At 49.3% G+C, this 17347-nt stretch overlaps 2 protein-coding genes across 2 annotated transcripts in view; one reads left to right on the top strand and one right to left on the bottom strand.

The window, feature by feature from the left end:
• ETFDH (electron transfer flavoprotein dehydrogenase) overlaps positions 1–14682 on the bottom strand; it is a 420402-nt gene extending 405720 nt beyond the window's left edge. Inside the window, exon 1 of the mRNA XM_069243332.1 lies at positions 14528–14682. Within this exon, the coding sequence (XP_069099433.1) occupies positions 14528–14561 (34 nt within the window). The 5' untranslated portion in view covers positions 14562–14682. The remainder of the gene's footprint in view (positions 1–14527) is intronic.
• Positions 14683–15469: 787 nt separating this feature from the next.
• On the top strand, positions 15470–16955 carry PSMC6 (proteasome 26S subunit, ATPase 6). Its single transcript, XM_069243346.1, has one exon. It carries the CDS (start codon positions 15558–15560, stop codon positions 16725–16727), a length of 1170 nt encoding a protein of 389 aa, XP_069099447.1. The 5' UTR covers positions 15470–15557; the 3' UTR covers positions 16728–16955.
• The last annotated feature ends 392 nt before the right edge of the window (positions 16956–17347 follow it).

The following is a 17347-nucleotide window of genomic DNA, read 5'->3' as shown; positions in this document are numbered from 1 at the left end:
GTCTGCATATCTTGGTTCGGATAGCAGCTCCCTCAAAACGCTCTTCAAGTTTCATCTTGTTCAGCGTTAACAAGCAGTTTTCGGCTCTGCAAGCCTCTTTTTACTCCCGGACTCAGCTGGCTTAATTTGCTGACTCTGCCACTTCCTAGTGAGGTGTGGCTTGCACGTTCCAGCCTCTTAGCTTACAGCTTTCTTGGTGAGTCACAGTTTTTTCTTCTTCACAAGCCCTCCCCTTCAATTTTAACCCCTTATTTACTGGTTTTTGTGCTCTTCCCCACAGAAAAATTGATTTTTCAGATTTCTTCTCAACAAATGAAGATTCTGAAGAAAATTTTTCTTCCAACCTAAATAACTTTATAGAGTCTTCAGTCAAGAAAGCAGTTTCTGCTTCTATGGAAAAAATTTCCAAACAAATTAAAAACACTGGGGGTCATTCTGACCCTGGCGGTGGCCGGGGACCGCGGATGCACCGCCAACAGGCTGGCGGTGCATCCAGGCCAATTCTGACCGCGGCGGTAACGGGTGTCGTGGGGCCCCTGGGGGCCCCTGCAGTGCCCATGCCAATGGCATGGGCACTGCAGGGCCCCCCTAACAGGGCCCCACCAAGATTTTCAGTGTCTGCCAAGCAGACACTGAAAATCGCGACGGGTGCAACTGCACCCGTCGCACCCCTTCCACTCCGCCGGCTCCATTCGGAGCCGGCATCCTCATGGAAGGGGGTTTCCCGCTGGGCTGGCGGGCGGCCTTCTGGCGGTCGCCCGCCAGACCAGCGGGAAACTCAGAATTACCGCTGCGGTCTTTTGACCGCGCAGCGGTATTCTGACGGCGGGACTTTGGCGGGCGGCCTCCGCCGCCCACCAAAGTCAGAATGACCCCCACTGTGTCTTCCTGTCTCTCCCAATCACAGTTGGCCCATTCTGCAGAAAGCGCAAAGCCTCAGAGGCTTCTACTTCTAAACAGGCAAATGCCATTTCTGCGCTAACAGATTGTGAGTCAAACTCACTCAGGATAGAGGGCGAAGCTCCTCACAGGCCTCTTATTGTGGAGGGGAATAAGTTTATGGGTACAAAAAGTAAAGCTAAAACAAAAAATTAATCTAAGACCCATAAAATCATGGTTGAGGACATTAAAGACACAGATGATGATGGAGATTACATTGATTCTAATACAGACAACGAGGATTCTAACACCTCTGATTTTTGGATTGGGCCTCCTCCCCGCAAAAAGACAAAATCAGCATCTGCTGACCAAGCACACTCCCCCCTGCTAGATTCAGAGGGCAATCCCATGTTTGATCCTAGTTTAATTCACCACCCCAATTCCACTGAATGGCTACCTTCGGAGCACGTTGCCAACTATATTTTAGCAAAACTACGTCTTCCCTTAGATAAACAAGTACGAGCCAAATTACGTTCTGAGTGCCCCAGACCCTCTCTTCCCCTACACATTACAGCAACTCCTACTATAGATACCTCACTACTGGGGGCGTGGCCACGGAGCCGAGCATGGCGCACGCTTAACTGATCGGCTCCGGAGGGGCCGACTTTAAATTGGTGCCTGGACGCACTGAGGCGGGCGGTCTTGCACTCAGAGAAGAGTGACACGACCGCTGCGGACGGGGGGGGGGGGGGGACTGCGGAGTTGCGGTCTCGCCCCTGGAGCGGACACCCGAGTGACTGGGGCTGCCCAGGACTGCAGAGAGGCCGCGGCCCTGTCAACGGGCGCAGCCAAGACGCGCTGGACCGAGAGGCTCCCCGATTCGGAGCAGCAGTGAAGGTGAGCGGCTGATACGGGCGGGGCCGCTCGAGCGCGGACGCGACCCCGGGGGCGGCCTCCGGCGGACTTGTTCGCCCCGGCGCGGACCCAAGAAATCGCCGCCAGATTGCGGCCGCGACCCAGAATTGGGCAGCGCGCTGCGCCCAGCACCGGAGTCGGACGCGGGCCCACCCTGAGGGGGGGGGGGGGTGCAAACCGGAGCGTCTGGTGTGGGCACCTGCCGGTGAAGAATCGGCCTCCTACTCGGGGGCGGGGCCTGGTGCCTCCTGGCTACGGGACTACATGCACTGAAGAGACGCGGGGACGAGGGGCCCCCCGGCGCTGCCCGATGGGGAGTCTCCTTTGGGTAAGCCCCCTGGGGAACGCACAATCGGAGCGCCAGCGACTGCTGCCTAGGAGCCCCCGGATGCCGACGTTGAGACTCTCTATGGCCAGGGCAACCCAGGATGCACATCGATTGTCTTTTGCGGGGCGTGGCAACGCGGAATCGCCCTGCGCCGGTCGCCGTCGTCTGCCAGGGTTGGAGGCCGTGTACCCTTGTTGCCAAGTGCGGGCCCCCTTTGGTTGACCAGAACAACGCCGAACTGAAGGCCTGCTGCACCCACCCCTTCTACATACAATGACGCAATTCTACGAAAACACACCAGCCCCGGTTTAGCCCAAAACAGTTTTCTCATCTATGGAGCTGATGGGACACGACCGGGGGGCTGGGCACAGTACACGTATGATCGTTTGGTCCGCGAGGGGCCACCGGCGGACCCAGGCTTGAGCGCACTGGATCAGGTTACCCTCTAACGAGGGACGGACACGGTGGCCCGCGCGAACGAGGGGGGCCACTGGGACCTGACTGCAGCGCCGGCAGGGACCCTCGGTGGAGCCGGACTACGCAACATTGGCGGAGGCCCTCGACCCGGCCGCTTGCCGCCGCTTATCGTGCTGGGAGTAGCTGGCGGAGTGCCTGTGGCTCTCCCTGGAGGAACCGGACCCTGAGACTGCGACAACAGTGCCCTGGACTAGTGGACAAATCAACAGCAAACAGCATAAGCACTTGAACTGTGCGCCAGACTCACTGAGACGCCCATCCCTGCCTAGCCAATGCCCCCCAAGGGCAGGCATAAGAACAAAGCCATGGACCCCCTGACACCGACACCAATGGGGGACAATGAGCCGACCATGCAAAGCCAGTCACAAATCAAAGTACAAGACACCCTGGACAAGATACTGGGTGCCATTGAGGACACCAAATCCACATTACAGCGCAACATCAATCAGGTGGCGATAGAGGTGGGCCTTCTGAGAGCCGATCACCATAAATTGGCCGACAGAGTAAAAGAAGCGGAAGCAACGCTAGCGGAAGTCGTCCCAAAACAAGAAGACGTATCAGCGGAGGGGACCTCCTTGGCTGGCAGAGTGGCGAAGCTCGAACAGCGAGCTGAAGACGCAGAAGGTAGAAATAGGAGGAACAATATTTGCGTGGTGGGTCTCCCTGAGGGGGCCGAAGGGACGAATATAGTGGAGTTCCTGGAGAAATGGCTATGCATAGTTGTCGCACCAGGATGTCTGACCCCCTTTTACTCACTGGAACGAGCACACCGAGTGCCAGCTAGACCACTCGCTCCTGGCACGCCACCACAGGCTGTAATTGCTAAACTCCTGCACTACAGAGACAGAGACATCCTCTTACAGAAAGCCAGGGAGACGGGCCCGTTTAAATTAGCCAATGGCGAAGAGACACTATTCCCTGACTTCACCTTGGAGGTCCAAAACAAGCGCGCCTCCTTCTTAGCCGTTAAAAGAACCTTGCGAGAAGAGGGGATACAGTACTCGCTGCTCTACCCAGCAAGGCTACGAGTGATTGCGGATGGGAAAACCACGTTCCTCCAAACTCCAGAGGAGGCATGGGAATGGCTCGAACGATTTGGGACACGACCGGCGCGACCTGCACCGGAGAATCGCGGGGCGGGCGGATCCCGGCGGGCCCCGAAGGGGAAAAGGCCCAGGGACCGCCAGCGACTGGCGCCTACGCGGACACAGAGGGAGACTGGCAAGAGAGAGGCCCTAGAGGCGGCGGCCAAGGTGGGCAGAGAGTCATCGCCCCGGGAAGTCTCCGAAGAGAGGGACTCGACTTACGCACCAAGAGTGACCCCGCAGACCGCTGATGAACTTGCATAGATCGAACCCGCACCGGCGCTGAAAGGCGAGACAAGATAAGTAGTGAAATGGCCCCTCCGGACCTGGCCGCTCCCCCGGACCTGCCTCTCGCCTGTCGGTCCTGACTGGCGAGTATTGCATTGATGTGTTTGTATAATTTGCAGTGTTGCAGAACTTATTGGGCAGCCTACAGTTCCGGAGGTGCCCTGGGGATGGGGAGTTGGGGTTTGCTGTTACTAGTTATATCGGCTACATGTGTGAAATGGACTGAACATAATGAAGGTACAAGCTTATGGGGGAGTCGGTCGGGGCCATGGGCGTGCCGACCCTACATACAACAGGCTTTGAGAATAGGATGGCGGACTACAATATCATAACCTGGAATGTTAGGGGGATGGGTACTCCTGCTAAGAAACATAGAATTCTTTCCTTTTTAAAAAGGAGAGGGGTGCAGATAGCTATGTTACAAGAGACCCATCTCGCACCCGGAGAGGGAGAGAAATTAAGGTGGAGATGGAGGGGACAGGTGTTTGCCACAGAATATTCAGCTTACGCAAGAGGAGCTCTGATTTGGATTAGGGCGGGGGTCCCCTTCGTGATTGATTCCTCCAACATAGACAGGGAGGGAAGGTTTGTCGTATTGGAAGGGAAATTACAGGGGCTCCAGTTCATCCTGAGTTGTATATACGCCCCCAACCAGGACCAAACATCATTCATGACGGGCCTGTCTAGGCACCTTACTCGTCAACACATGGGGGAAGTACTAATAGGAGGAGACTTTAACGCAGTGCTCGACATTGAATTAGATAGATCTAACCCCCCACTACAGGGAGCAACATCAATCAAAACAGCAAAAAAACTAGTTGAGTGGCTAGACGCCTGGGGGCTGGTAGATGCTTGGCGGTTTCAACACCCAATGACCAGGGATTATTCGTTTTACTCGGGCCTCCACCAGGTACACACTAGAATCGATAGGATAGTTTGCACTGCGGGACTGGCCCGAAGTATGACCCATGCGGAGTACCTTGCCCGCACAATATCAGACCACAACCCCCTATTACTGACACTGAGGGTATCACAGGACAGACCCCCCATACCGTCATGGAAAATGCTCCCGACGGCGTTAGAAGACCAGGCATACAGGGAGGAATTACGATGCTACCCAACAGAACATATAGAAGCTAACCAGGGATCCACTTCCGCCAGAGGCATAGAGTGGGAGACACTCAAAGTGGGGATGCGGGGTCACTGTCTTGGACAGTCGGTGGGGATAAAACGTACACTTGAGAGAGAATTAAACGCACTGGAGATGGTCATTCACGAGGGGGAGCTGAGACAGGGCCCTGCAAGGCAAGCGGATGGAGAGTACGAACGTGCACGTAGAGAGCACTCCCAAGCTGAAGAGCGACTCAGATGCCACAGTATGCAAAGATACCTGGTATCCATACAATCAGAGGAGGGGAGATCCGGTAGACTCTTGGCATGGCTGGTGCGCCCGAACGGAGATAGTGGCCCTATTGCAAGTGTACTAGACAAGGGGGGGGACACGCAGACTCAGTCCAGAATCCATTAACGACGCATTTAGAGATTACTATACGCACTTATATAGGAAACCCACAGACTTGGGGACGGGGATTCTTGACAATTTCCTAACTCGGATACCCCTACCGGTATTGAGCCCAGAGGACAGGGTCGGCCTGGGGGGCCCAGTGACCACGGATGAGACAACTGAAGCAATTGCACAGCTGGCCCCTGGGAAGACCCCTGGTACAGATGGTCTCCCGATGGATTTTTATAAAAAGTATAAATCCTTACTAGTCCCCAGACTGATAGAAATGTATATGGAATCGGCAAAGAACGGAGAACTCCCACGCACACTGCGTGAGGCATTGGTAGTGCCACTCCCTAAAACAAATAGTAGGGAGGCATCAGTAACAGACTTTCGCCCACTATCAATGCTAAATAGCGATTTTAAGATCCTCAGTAAGATCCTGGCCAACCGGCTATTACCTCTTATGTCCACCCTGATACATCCTGACCAGAACGGTTTCATACCTGGTCGCAGCACCTCTCTGAGTCTTAGGCGCATTTTCTCTATCATACATAGGCCCAGTGAATCGAAGCCGCCAGCCGGGACCATGCTAGCAGTGGACTTTGAAAAGGCCTTCGACTCAATCAGATGGGACTACCTGAGGGCGACAATGTTAAAAATGGGCCTGGGTGAGGGCTGGCTCGAATGGGTGGACCTATTATACTCATCCCCACTGGCAAGGGTCAAGACGGGTAGGACAATCTCTGGTGCTTACCCAGTGCACCGAGGAACTAGACAGGGATGCCCCCTATCTCCATTGTTGTTCGCCCTGGCGATGGAGCCCCTGGCGGCGTGGGTACGCGGGGGATTCGGTGGGGACCAACGGATCACATTATCTCGCTATACGCAGACGACATCTTGATCTATCTTAGAGATGGGGCGAGTGGTCTCCCCTGGGCCCTGAACGCCCTGTAGGAGTTCGGAGAGGTGTCAGGATTAAGACTTATCCGTAATAAAACATGTGTTCCCCCTGACGCCTGGATATAGATGTCCTGCAACGTGCCCAACAGACCTGAAATGGGCTCCACGGACATTTAAATACCTGGGGATCCAGATCTACCACGACATGGTAGACTTAAGAGAGGGCAACCTGGGTAGAGCGCTCCGATCTCTGAGATCATCTGTAGAATTTTGGCGCTCTCGGAAACTGTCAGTGATGGCCAGAGTGGCGCTTTCCAAGATGATCATGCTCCCCCTACTTCTCTATTACTTCACCAACTTGCCACTGTTAATATCCCGGGCATGGTTCCGCGATCTGAACACATTACTCAGAGAACTAATATGGGACAATGGGCGCAGACGAACCACACTTACAACTATCTGCAGACCACCCCACGCGGGAGGCCTGGGAGCCCCTGACTTTGAGGCATACTACCTGGCATCCCAATTACAGTGGATACCCGGTTGGCTTGCGGGCCGGGGCCAACTGGATTTATATACAGCCCAAGGAGTAATTGACACGGTGTGGATTGCGGCATGCATGGCAAACAGAAAGATAACCCCCCCGGGAACAATATAATGATAAAAGTGGCAATGGCATGCTGGAAAAGATGCTCGAAAAGAGTGGGAGTGGGCCCTCCATATTCCCCAGCTTTGCCACTGGCGGTGCTTGCCATAGAACCTATGGGGAGGGGGCCGGGAAACACGGGACTTGGCCCCTGGTTGTCAGCTGGAATAGAAGCAGTGGGAGGACTCTTCAAGGAGGGAGTGATGAGGGGATTTGTTGAATTAACGGAAGAGGGTGTTCCCGGGGGGGCAGTTCCTGCTTTACGGGAGGCTAGTACACACTCTCAAAGCTCACTGGGATACGGTGAATGCGGACCCTGACGCACATGCGGTCCTACACTCACTGTTGACATTAGGGGAGGAATCACATCTGATCACCAAAATATATCGGGCCCAAGTTGAGGCAGCCTTAGACCCCTTACGGTCGCTGAGAGGGCACAGTTGGGCGGGAACTCACTGACTCAGAGTGGAAGAGAATACTGGCCTACCCCCGGAAGATATCACGCAATACACGGTTAAGGTACATTCAATATAATTATTTGCACAGAACGTACCTCACGCCTCACAGGCTATTCCGTATATATGGAGGAGCCCCGGGGACTTGCCCGAGATGCGGAGGAGGAGGGCAGATTTTGACCACATGGTTTGGACTTGCCCGGTGATCCAGACTGGCTGGAGGGAAATATTGCCCACCCTAACTGAATTGTTTGAGTTTGAGTTGAGACCCACCCCTGAGATGTGCCTGCTGGGCCTCAGACCAGCTGCACTTTGCGGAAAAGTGAAGGGGCGCTTTCTGGACCTCTCCCTGGCCCTTTATAAGAGACTAATCTTGAGGGGCTGGAAGGCCGCGGATCACCCTCTGCTGACCGACTGGAAAAGGGATATATCAACATGGTCTAGAGCTGAACTACAGGTCCTAAAAGCAGAAGAAGCCAGGAATATCCGCCAGGTTCCTATAGCTCCGGGGTGGGAGAATTTAATGACAAGCTGGGAAAGTATAAATAAGAGGCTGGCAAGCCCAGTAGGAGAAACCAGTGAAACCCAATCCACACCGAGGATGGAACCAAATGATGGAAGCACATAGGCAGGCACCCAAAACAGACCCAAACCACACATAGATCACATCGAGAGTAAGGGAGCGAAGACAGTTGGATCTCTGACCCCCACTCCACTGACAGAAATAGCAAGCAGAGTGAGTGACCCGCCGCCCCCACGGTGCGCCGGTGCGCCCTGGGTTGACATCTTCCCCCGCTCAAAAATGGATATATCATAGTACCTTCAAGCCAACAATTACAAAAGCCATTCGCACAAAGCCGTAAAGTTGACCTCATGGGGTCTGTTTTTTTTCTTTTTTCTCCCCTTCTTCCTTTTACCTACCTCCAATTAGTCCAATATGATTGCCAACAGAAATTGTATATCACATACCTCGTGTTCTCCCTCCCTCCCACCTTCCTCTTCCCCTCCCACCACCCTTGTCTTCTTGCACCTAACCCTTTACACCACCCTCCCAAGTTACAAGGAAGAAGTGGTTCAAGTTTGTTATTTGATTGTTGATTATACAGAACAGTGAAATGAAGAAAGGAAATGCGCTTTAACAAGTAAATGAGCACAGTTTGTTAAATAAAGAACAATAAGACTAACGATAATAAAAAGAACAAACAATGAACAAAAAGTAGAATATAGCATTATGAACAAAAAATGCATGTGAAACGAACAAGTATGTAACTGTGTAACAGCAAAATGTTAATAAAAATATATTTTTAAAAAAATAGATACCTCACTACTTACCTTCTTCTCTAAATTCGGGAAAGATCCCCGCAAAGGGGTAGACAGAGCCTGGGCCCTTTGCCAGGATAAAGTTCTTGATTTGGTCGGTCCCTTAACTCGCATCTTTGACTTGGCAGAATCTGCAAGAGTTAATGACGAAGCTATAGATCCCGAAGAACTGTCCCTCTGGATTCAGAGAGCCTTCTGCTTGCTACGTAACGCAAACTCAGCTATGACGCATGAACGTCGAAAAGGACTTTTACTCAAGCTAGATCCTAAGCTAGCGAATCTAGCAGCTATGGATCCAGGTTCTAAAGCGGACGGCTTGCTTTTTTGAGACTCTTTTATTAAAGAGTTGAGTAAATATGTCACCACTTTTGCCTCTCTGGACAAAGCGCAGCAGTCTCTCAAAAAGGTTTTCAACACACAGGTTTTTGCCAGGGCCAGTAGAGAAAGAGGCCGTTCCACCGGCCGGTCCTTCAGAAATCAAGGCTTCAGAGGGTCTTACAATTACCAACAGCAAGAATTTCGACCCCAGTTCTACCCCCAACGTTCAAGAGGGTTCAGAGGCAGGAACCAGCGCAAGTCATATAACAATTCAGGTAAGCCAATCTTCTGGCCATCTTTCTGTAGGGGGTCGTCTAAAGTTTTTTCTGCACAAATGGAAAGAGATCACTGCAGACCCTTGGGTTCTCAACACAGTCAAAAGATACTTAATAGAATTTTACGAGACTCCCTTCCAACCCTCTCCCCTTCCTCCTCTCATCTTCGCAGAAGAGATGTCAAATCTCATTTCTGCCGAAATTCAAGATCTACTTCGAAAACGAGCTATCCAACCAGCTCGTCCTCTTCCTCTCAGTTTTATAAGCCCCCTGATTTTAGTAATCAGGAAAAACAAAAAGATCAGACCAGTCATCAACCTCAGACAATTCAACCAATTTGTTGTTTATCGACATTTCAAGATGGAAACAATTCTGCATCTAAGAGACTCGCTTCTACTGAACGACTGGATGGTCTGCCTGGACCTTCAAGATGCATATTTAACGGTACCTATTCATTATTCTCACAGAAGGTTTCTGCAGTTTCAATGGCAACATCGAACCTATCAATTTACTTGCCTGCCCTTCGGGCTTTCCTCAGCCCCTTGGTGTTTCACCAAGTTAATGAAACCTATAGTAGCTCTTCTCCGGTCTCAAGGTTTCATTCAGGATGATAATATATCTAGAAGACATACTTCTCATGCATCAAGACATCGCCATTCTTCGGTCTCAACTGTCCTACACTATATCCCTCCTTTCAGATCTAGGATTTATAATCAACAAAGAGAAATCGATTTTTACTCCTTCACAGAACATGGAGTTCCTAGGTTTTCTAGTCAATTCTTCCCGAGGCCTTCTACAGCTCCCGGAGTCAAAAATAAAAGCTATCAAATCAGAGATAACCCTATCTTTACAGCAGACTTCTCTCTCCCTAAGGTCTCTTGTAAGGATTGTAGGTCTTCTCTCCTCCTCGATTCAAGCAATATTTCCAGGCCCTCTTCATTATCGGGCTCTTCAGAGGTTGAAAATTCATCATCTCCGCAAAGGTCTTGCTTATTCAGATTTCATCCCCCTCGATCTCGAATCCAGTACAGAACTTCAATGGTGGCTCGACCATCTAGAAGCCTGGAATGGCAGAACCATCTTTGCCTCAGCCCCAGATCTTGTCTTAGAATCTGATGCAAGCCTAACAGGTTGGGGCGTAAGGTGTGGTCAAATATCGACTGGAGGCACATGGTCTCTTCAGGAGTCTTCATTGCACATCAACTATTTAGAGATGCTTGCAGGCTCCTTTGCAATCAGAAGCTTTACCAAAAACAGAGTCCATTGTTCCGTACTTCTGCGTATTAACAACCTCACGGCAGTCAAATATATCAATCATCTTGGCGGTATCAAATCCAAACCCCTAGCCGAACTAGCCCAAAATTTCTGGGAGTTCTGCCTCCATCGAAAAATTTCAGTTCGAGCAGAATACTTGCCAGGTTCGCTCAATTCAGTAGCAGACTGGTATTCGCGTCATCTTTCCGACTCCAGCGATTGGAAACTTCACTCTTCGGTCTTCAACTCTCTTCATCGCAAATGGGGTCCCTTTCATATAGACCTCTTCTCATCCCGTCTAAATACTCAACTTCCTCTTTTCTTCAGCTGGAGACCCGATCCTCAAGCTTTAGCAACCGATGCATTTCTTCAACAGTGGTCCCAGGCAATAAATTATGCCTTTCCTCCTTTCATCATGATCAACAGAGTACTCGCTCATCTTCGTCGTCAAAAAGCCACAGTAGTGCTAGTCGTTCCGTTGTGGCAATCTCAAGTGTGGTACCCTCCTCTTCTCAAATTATCGATCGACTTCCCAATACTCCTTTCCTCCTTCCCATCTCTCCTTCTCAATCCACAAGGTCTCCCTCACGATCTCATTCTCAGCAAATCCCTTCTCCTATCTGCCTGGAAAGTTTCAGGTCTTCCTCATCTTATCCAGGAAGTTCGCTCGAGGCTTCAACCTACATCAACAATTCCTGGGCTCCGGGTACTTCCAAGGCTTACAAATCAGCTTGGTCCATCTGGTCTAGCTGGTGTCTGGGAAAAGCATGTGATCCCTTTTCAGCAGATCTCAGTCTGATAGTTAACTTCCTTGCCTCTCAGGCTAGTGCTGGCAAATCTTACAGGACCATTAATTTATATAGGTCAGCTATCTCCCTACATCATCCTTTCATAAACGGGAAACCTGTAGGAGAACATCCTATCATCTGTCGTCTTTTGAAAGGAGTAAAATTCTCCAACCCTCCCCTTCCCAAATATACTGCTCTATGGGATGTAAATCTGGTCTTAAATTGTTCCTATCCTGGCAGGATAATAACTTATTGTCTTTGAAGATGCTTTCAGCTAAACTAACAATGTTACTTTGTTTAGTGTCCATCAAGCGTTTGTCTGATGTCAAAGCCTTAGATATATCGGCTCGTCACTTTACTCCTTCAGGTGGACTGTTCAATGTGTCTCGTCGTACTAAAACCAATATTACTTCTGTTTTCTATCCTTTTTTCCCCCCAATTACCCGAAACTATGCATGGGAAATTGTTTAAAGGTTTATGAACAAAAGACTGCCGATCTTAGAACATCTTCTACCTCTCAACTCTTAATTTCCTTCAGGAAACCTTATAAACCTGTATCTTCCCCTACCTTAGCTCGTTGGGTTAAATGGGTAATGTCACTAGCGGGCATTGATACCTCAAAATTTGGGCCCATTCCGCTAGAGGGGTATGGCGTCTAAAGCCTTTTGGGCTGGATCACGTTTGGAAGATATTCTAAGATCGGCAGATTGGTCAAATTATTTTGTTTTTCGCACTTTTTACTGTAAACACGTTGATACAGCAACTTCTGTAGTGATTAACATGCTTTAAACAAGCATAATAGGAGCCTCCGGTCTTGTCATAAAATGTAGATTTTCCAAGAAATTTGATGGAAAGTCTTAATTTTATTAAAGACACGGAGGCGAGTATTATCCCACCGCTCATAATATTAATGCTGTTCTATTTTCCCACCCTCTAGTCACTACCAACGTCCCAGCGTCTACTCCAAACTAAATCATCGGTTGCAGTTTCCACTCAAACTATGCCTTCAGTCCATTCATCATTGAAGCTGGATTCCTCGACTCATCATTCTGTCAAGTGCTCCTCCTCGACTACCCTGGACAAAGTTCAAGACTTATTTGCACTTGTTATGGCAATATGTTTAATTTGTTGAATTTTACCTTTATTCAAATCATTCTCTTGACTATCTCGCAGCTGAAAAGAGGGCTGCCTGCAGTCAGGATTGGTATATCTTATGGTGTATAGTGTCATGATTGGTCAGTTTATTTCTCTCGTTCTCCCATTGGTTGCCTGTTACGCAAACCTTTGGGATTTGTGTTTCTGTCTTGGCTGCTGTCAAAATAAAGCAGGAAAAGAAAGCATAAAGCATAATACTCGCCTCCGTGTCTTTAATAAAATTAAGACTTTCCATCATAAATGACTTGGAAAATCTACATTATTCCAGTACTTGCTACAACTGGTTGCAGCGCTATTTCAGCTCCCTATAGTGTGGGGTAAAAAGTGAGGTCTACCTTGTGGAAGTCTCTGGTTAGGCACACACTTTACATCTCGCCAATTGGCAACACATTGTTAGACCGTTTTAATACTGGGGGTCCTGCTTCAAAAGGGTAATTTCCTACGACGGGCTTAGGTTGGATGTATAATTTGTCATCATTCTGAATTGTATCCGTCATGTTTTTTTTACAGCTAGCTCGAGTGTTATAACTCTGTCCTTAACTGCACTGATCTCAAGTAGGAGTTTCTTTTCTATGTTGTCCAGTTTTGCATGAAGTATTTTAATCCTCATTACCTCCGTGCTCTTTGTTAGGGAAGACTCCTGCTCTTTGTTTAATACATTAGAGCTAGTGCCTTTCCCACTTGTGCCAGACGCCCTGGTGGTCTTCTTGGAATTGGAGCTCGTTGTTACAATTGGATCTCTGCTCTTTTAAGTCGGTGGTTACTTTGATTCACGATTAGGTGAGAGTTATATTATTTCCATTTGTGACTTTGAAACACAGTGTTCAATGTGAGGTATGTTTGTGGCTGCAGGGACTCAATGAAAAGGCAATACAGAGAAATGCAAAACCATAAACTGTCCTAAGTCCCAAGTGGGCAGCAGAAATCAGGAGAGTAATGGACAGCATCCTTAGCAGAACAGGAGTTTTCTAGCTCACTCCAGAATCAAGAGTTTAGATACGTCATTTTGGCATATGAGATTACAGAAGCTACAGAATCATTGTTTATACCTAAATTGAGTGCTAGTAACCACATATAAGAAAAACCAATTTCTACACATCACAGGGAATTTATTTCAAAAGCAATAGTACTAAACCAATATATACATGTGTAATTGAGTGTGAAAATGCACGTGTAAACGAGTGAGAAAATGCAGTGTGTTATTACTGATGCACAAAAATATAAACGCACAAAGATCTCCGATACCACACAATAAAGATCATTGCGTTTCTTAAAATACTGGGTATCACTGAAAGCACACGTACACAGACGTGTACTTTACTATCGTGCGTGTTCGGGTCGGTTAACCATTAATTAGCTGTTTTCTACGCCTTATACATATGCATGCAATACCTGTACGAGTATGGCACGAACGCAGGGCAAAAGTGCACATTTATCACGAAACTAACAAAACGTAAATACGGTGATTGCCTTTAATGTCAACAGTTAGATTTGCAGCGTTGCGCATGTATGACCTTTCCCCCAGATTACTGCAACCAGCGGGGGAGGGTAGTGGCCGCTGTTACTGCTTGCAATGTGAGACCGCGTTAGTAAACGACTTTGGTGATGCCTTGTTGGGAAGGGGTCTGCGTGGCTCAATATCTACAGCACTCAGCAGATGGACAGAAGAAAAGGTGATCAAGAAAATCCCTGACAGCAGCATCTTCCTCGAAGCAGCCCCGAGTCAGGTTGCAGGAGCCTGGTATCTTTATCTACACACCCATTGATTACATGTGTGTGGCGGTTACAGTACACACGCTGAGACAAACTGTAAAATACAATTATAGAGCAAACTAAAAAAATGTTAGAGAGTAACAAAACACAGACAGCACTGCCAAAGTTGCCGAGATGAAACAATTGTGTCAAACAACAGCAGTAGCACACAATTCCACTCTTACCTTGCCGGGCATATATGCAGAGGGGATAACCCATGCTGAATGTACACTCTGCGTCCCTGACTCCGTAAACTCTGCCTTGGCGAAGCCTGCAGAAGACAGACTACAGTCTGAAGGGGCGGACTAGAAGGGCAAGGCAATGAAAACAAAAAGAGACTACAACTGCCTGGTTAAATCCCACCCAATAGCACGTGACTTCGTTAAACTACGTCTAACATGGTCACTGTTCGAAACGGTTAATGCGCGGTCTAGGCTTTTGAATTGCATTAGGCAAGCGCACCCCCCGGTCAAGAATACAGCGCACATCTTGAAACGGGACTCTACCCGTTTGAACGGCTGGGAAAGAGGGGGTAGGGTGGTGAGAGACGGGCAAAACAGTGTAACCGAGAGAAACCACAAGTTCGATTTTGACATATCAAATATACTCAAAGTGGGCAATTTAATAAAAAGTGGCATGTACCTCGATTTCGCATATAGCCCAGTGGTGTATTTTTTTTACGACAGAATTGGGTAACTAACGTTCATAACGCGTGTTCGTTCTGATGTCCATCTTGAATTAAGATCTGTTCTTCTAATTACATCGTGCATGTCATTACGATATTCTAAGTTTTCATGTGGTTCAGCTCGTTATCAGTTACCGATGAAACTCACAGAAACCTATAATTAAATAAATAAATACAAATTAAACTATGTAACTGTTCTTAATGACGATGTTTCGTTCAATGAAAAGGAGTATCGTTTGCTTGCTAAAGGATATTTTCAAGAGTGACAGTGGCAGAACATAGCCCGCGTTCCTAGACCTCATTGCTGCTAGAAGAAGAGTGCGACTAGTACGCTAGTTTGTAAATAGCTGGGGCTGTCATTTCCTTCTTCTATGTCCATGCTGAAGACACTGGTCCGTAATCCTCCTATGGTTTCAAAGGTAGTGACTCACAGAGTGTTATTTTCCCGGCATGCCTCTCTGTATTCCTTTGTCCCGGCGTGCCCTGCGCGCATCTTTCCCGTCCAGATCTGCAGCTGCTGGCTCACTGTCATGGCGGATCCACGGGAAAAGGCGCTTCAGGATTACCGCAAGAAGCTGTTGGAGCATAAGGAAATCGATGGGCGGCTGAAGGAGCTTCGGGAGCAGCTACGAGAGCTCACCAAGCAGTATGAGAAGTCAGAGAACGACTTAAAGGCTCTTCAGAGCGTAGGCCAGATTGTGGGCGAGGTGCTGAAGCAGCTCACAGATGAGAAGTTCATCGTCAAGGCCACCAATGGCCCGCGCTATGTGGTGGGTTGTCGCAGGCAGCTTGATCGCACCAAGCTGAAGCCCGGAACGCGTGTGGCTCTGGACATGACTACGCTGACCGTCATGCGTTACCTGCCCCGTGAGGTGGACCCTCTGGTCTACAACATGTCACACGAGGACCCCGGAGACGTGTCCTACTCCGAGATCGGCGGTCTCTCAGAGCAGATTCGGGAGCTGCGCGAGGTTATCGAGCTGCCGCTCACCAACCCAGAGCTCTTCCAGCGTGTGGGCATCGTGCCGCCCAAGGGCTGCCTGCTCTATGGGCCCCCTGGCACCGGTAAGACGCTGCTGGCACGCGCCGTTGCCACACAGCTCGACTGCAACTTCCTTAAGGTGGTCTCCAGTTCCATCGTGGACAAGTATATTGGGGAGAGTGCGCGCCTTATTCGCGAGATGTTCAACTATGCGCGCGACCACCAGCCTTGCATCATCTTCATGGACGAGATCGATGCCATCGGCGGACGCCGCTTCTCCGAGGGCACTTCCGCCGACCGCGAGATCCAGCGCACCCTCATGGAGCTGCTTAACCAGATGGACGGCTTTGATACTCTGCATCGTGTCAAGATGATCATGGCCACCAACCGCCCAGATACGCTGGACCCAGCGCTTTTGCGACCTGGTCGTCTGGATCGCAAGATTCACATCGAGTTGCCCAACGAGCAGGCACGCCTAGATATTCTCAAGATCCACGCCGCACCGATCGCCAAGCACGGCGAGATCGACTACGAGGCAGTGGTGAAGCTGTCAGACGGCTTCAACGGCGCTGACCTGCGCAACGTCTGCACTGAGGCAGGCATGTTTGCCATCCGTGCTGACCACGACTTCGTAGTACAGGAAGACTTTATGAAGGCCGTGCGCAAGGTGGCCGATTCCAAGAAGCTCGAGTCCAAGCTGGACTACAAGCCTGTCTGAGGAAAGTTACTGTCACTGGCATTGAAACGTCATTGAAAAATAAGTGACTGTAGAGCCCAGCTTAACTCTTGAAGAATGTGCCTAATTTCCCGGAACAGGCCTCCTTTGTTTGAAATATATTGTCAACAGTGGGCCGGAGACTTTAATGAATATGTCTTGGAGTCAGTTTAACCATTAGATCCATCTTCTTTTCTTTGTAAGCGGAATAAAGCCCTATACTCGGCAGTGGCCATTTGTATCTTGTTTCAATGAACACTGTTGTTTGGCAGTACTGCTGACTAACCAATACTTGTTCAAACAGGAATAATGAATATTAACAGTGTGTACAGCGTTCTTATATTATTTTAAACAATCGTACGTTTACAGGTTAGCCCTGCATATATGATTTGCCTCTGCTCCCATTGTACTGATGGCGAGACGGGATTTCTGGTTTATTTGCATCTCTCAAGTTGTTTGTCTTCGATTTCTGTCTTGTACCAAGGCGAACAAACATGGCCACCATCCTGTAACATTATTGTCAAGTCATCTCTATGTATCTGGGCGTCAATAGCGCGCAGGCCAGTGTTAATTCGGGACTAATCCGTCCCCTCATTTGTTTTGGCATATACTAATCCATTTTC

The sequence above is a fragment of the Pleurodeles waltl genome, chromosome 1_2 (genome assembly GCF_031143425.1).
Source record: "Pleurodeles waltl isolate 20211129_DDA chromosome 1_2, aPleWal1.hap1.20221129, whole genome shotgun sequence".
Taxonomy (NCBI): Eukaryota; Metazoa; Chordata; class Amphibia; order Caudata; family Salamandridae; genus Pleurodeles; species Pleurodeles waltl.
Note: the sequence above shows the minus strand (reverse complement) of the source record. Positions and strands in the feature narration are given on the sequence as shown.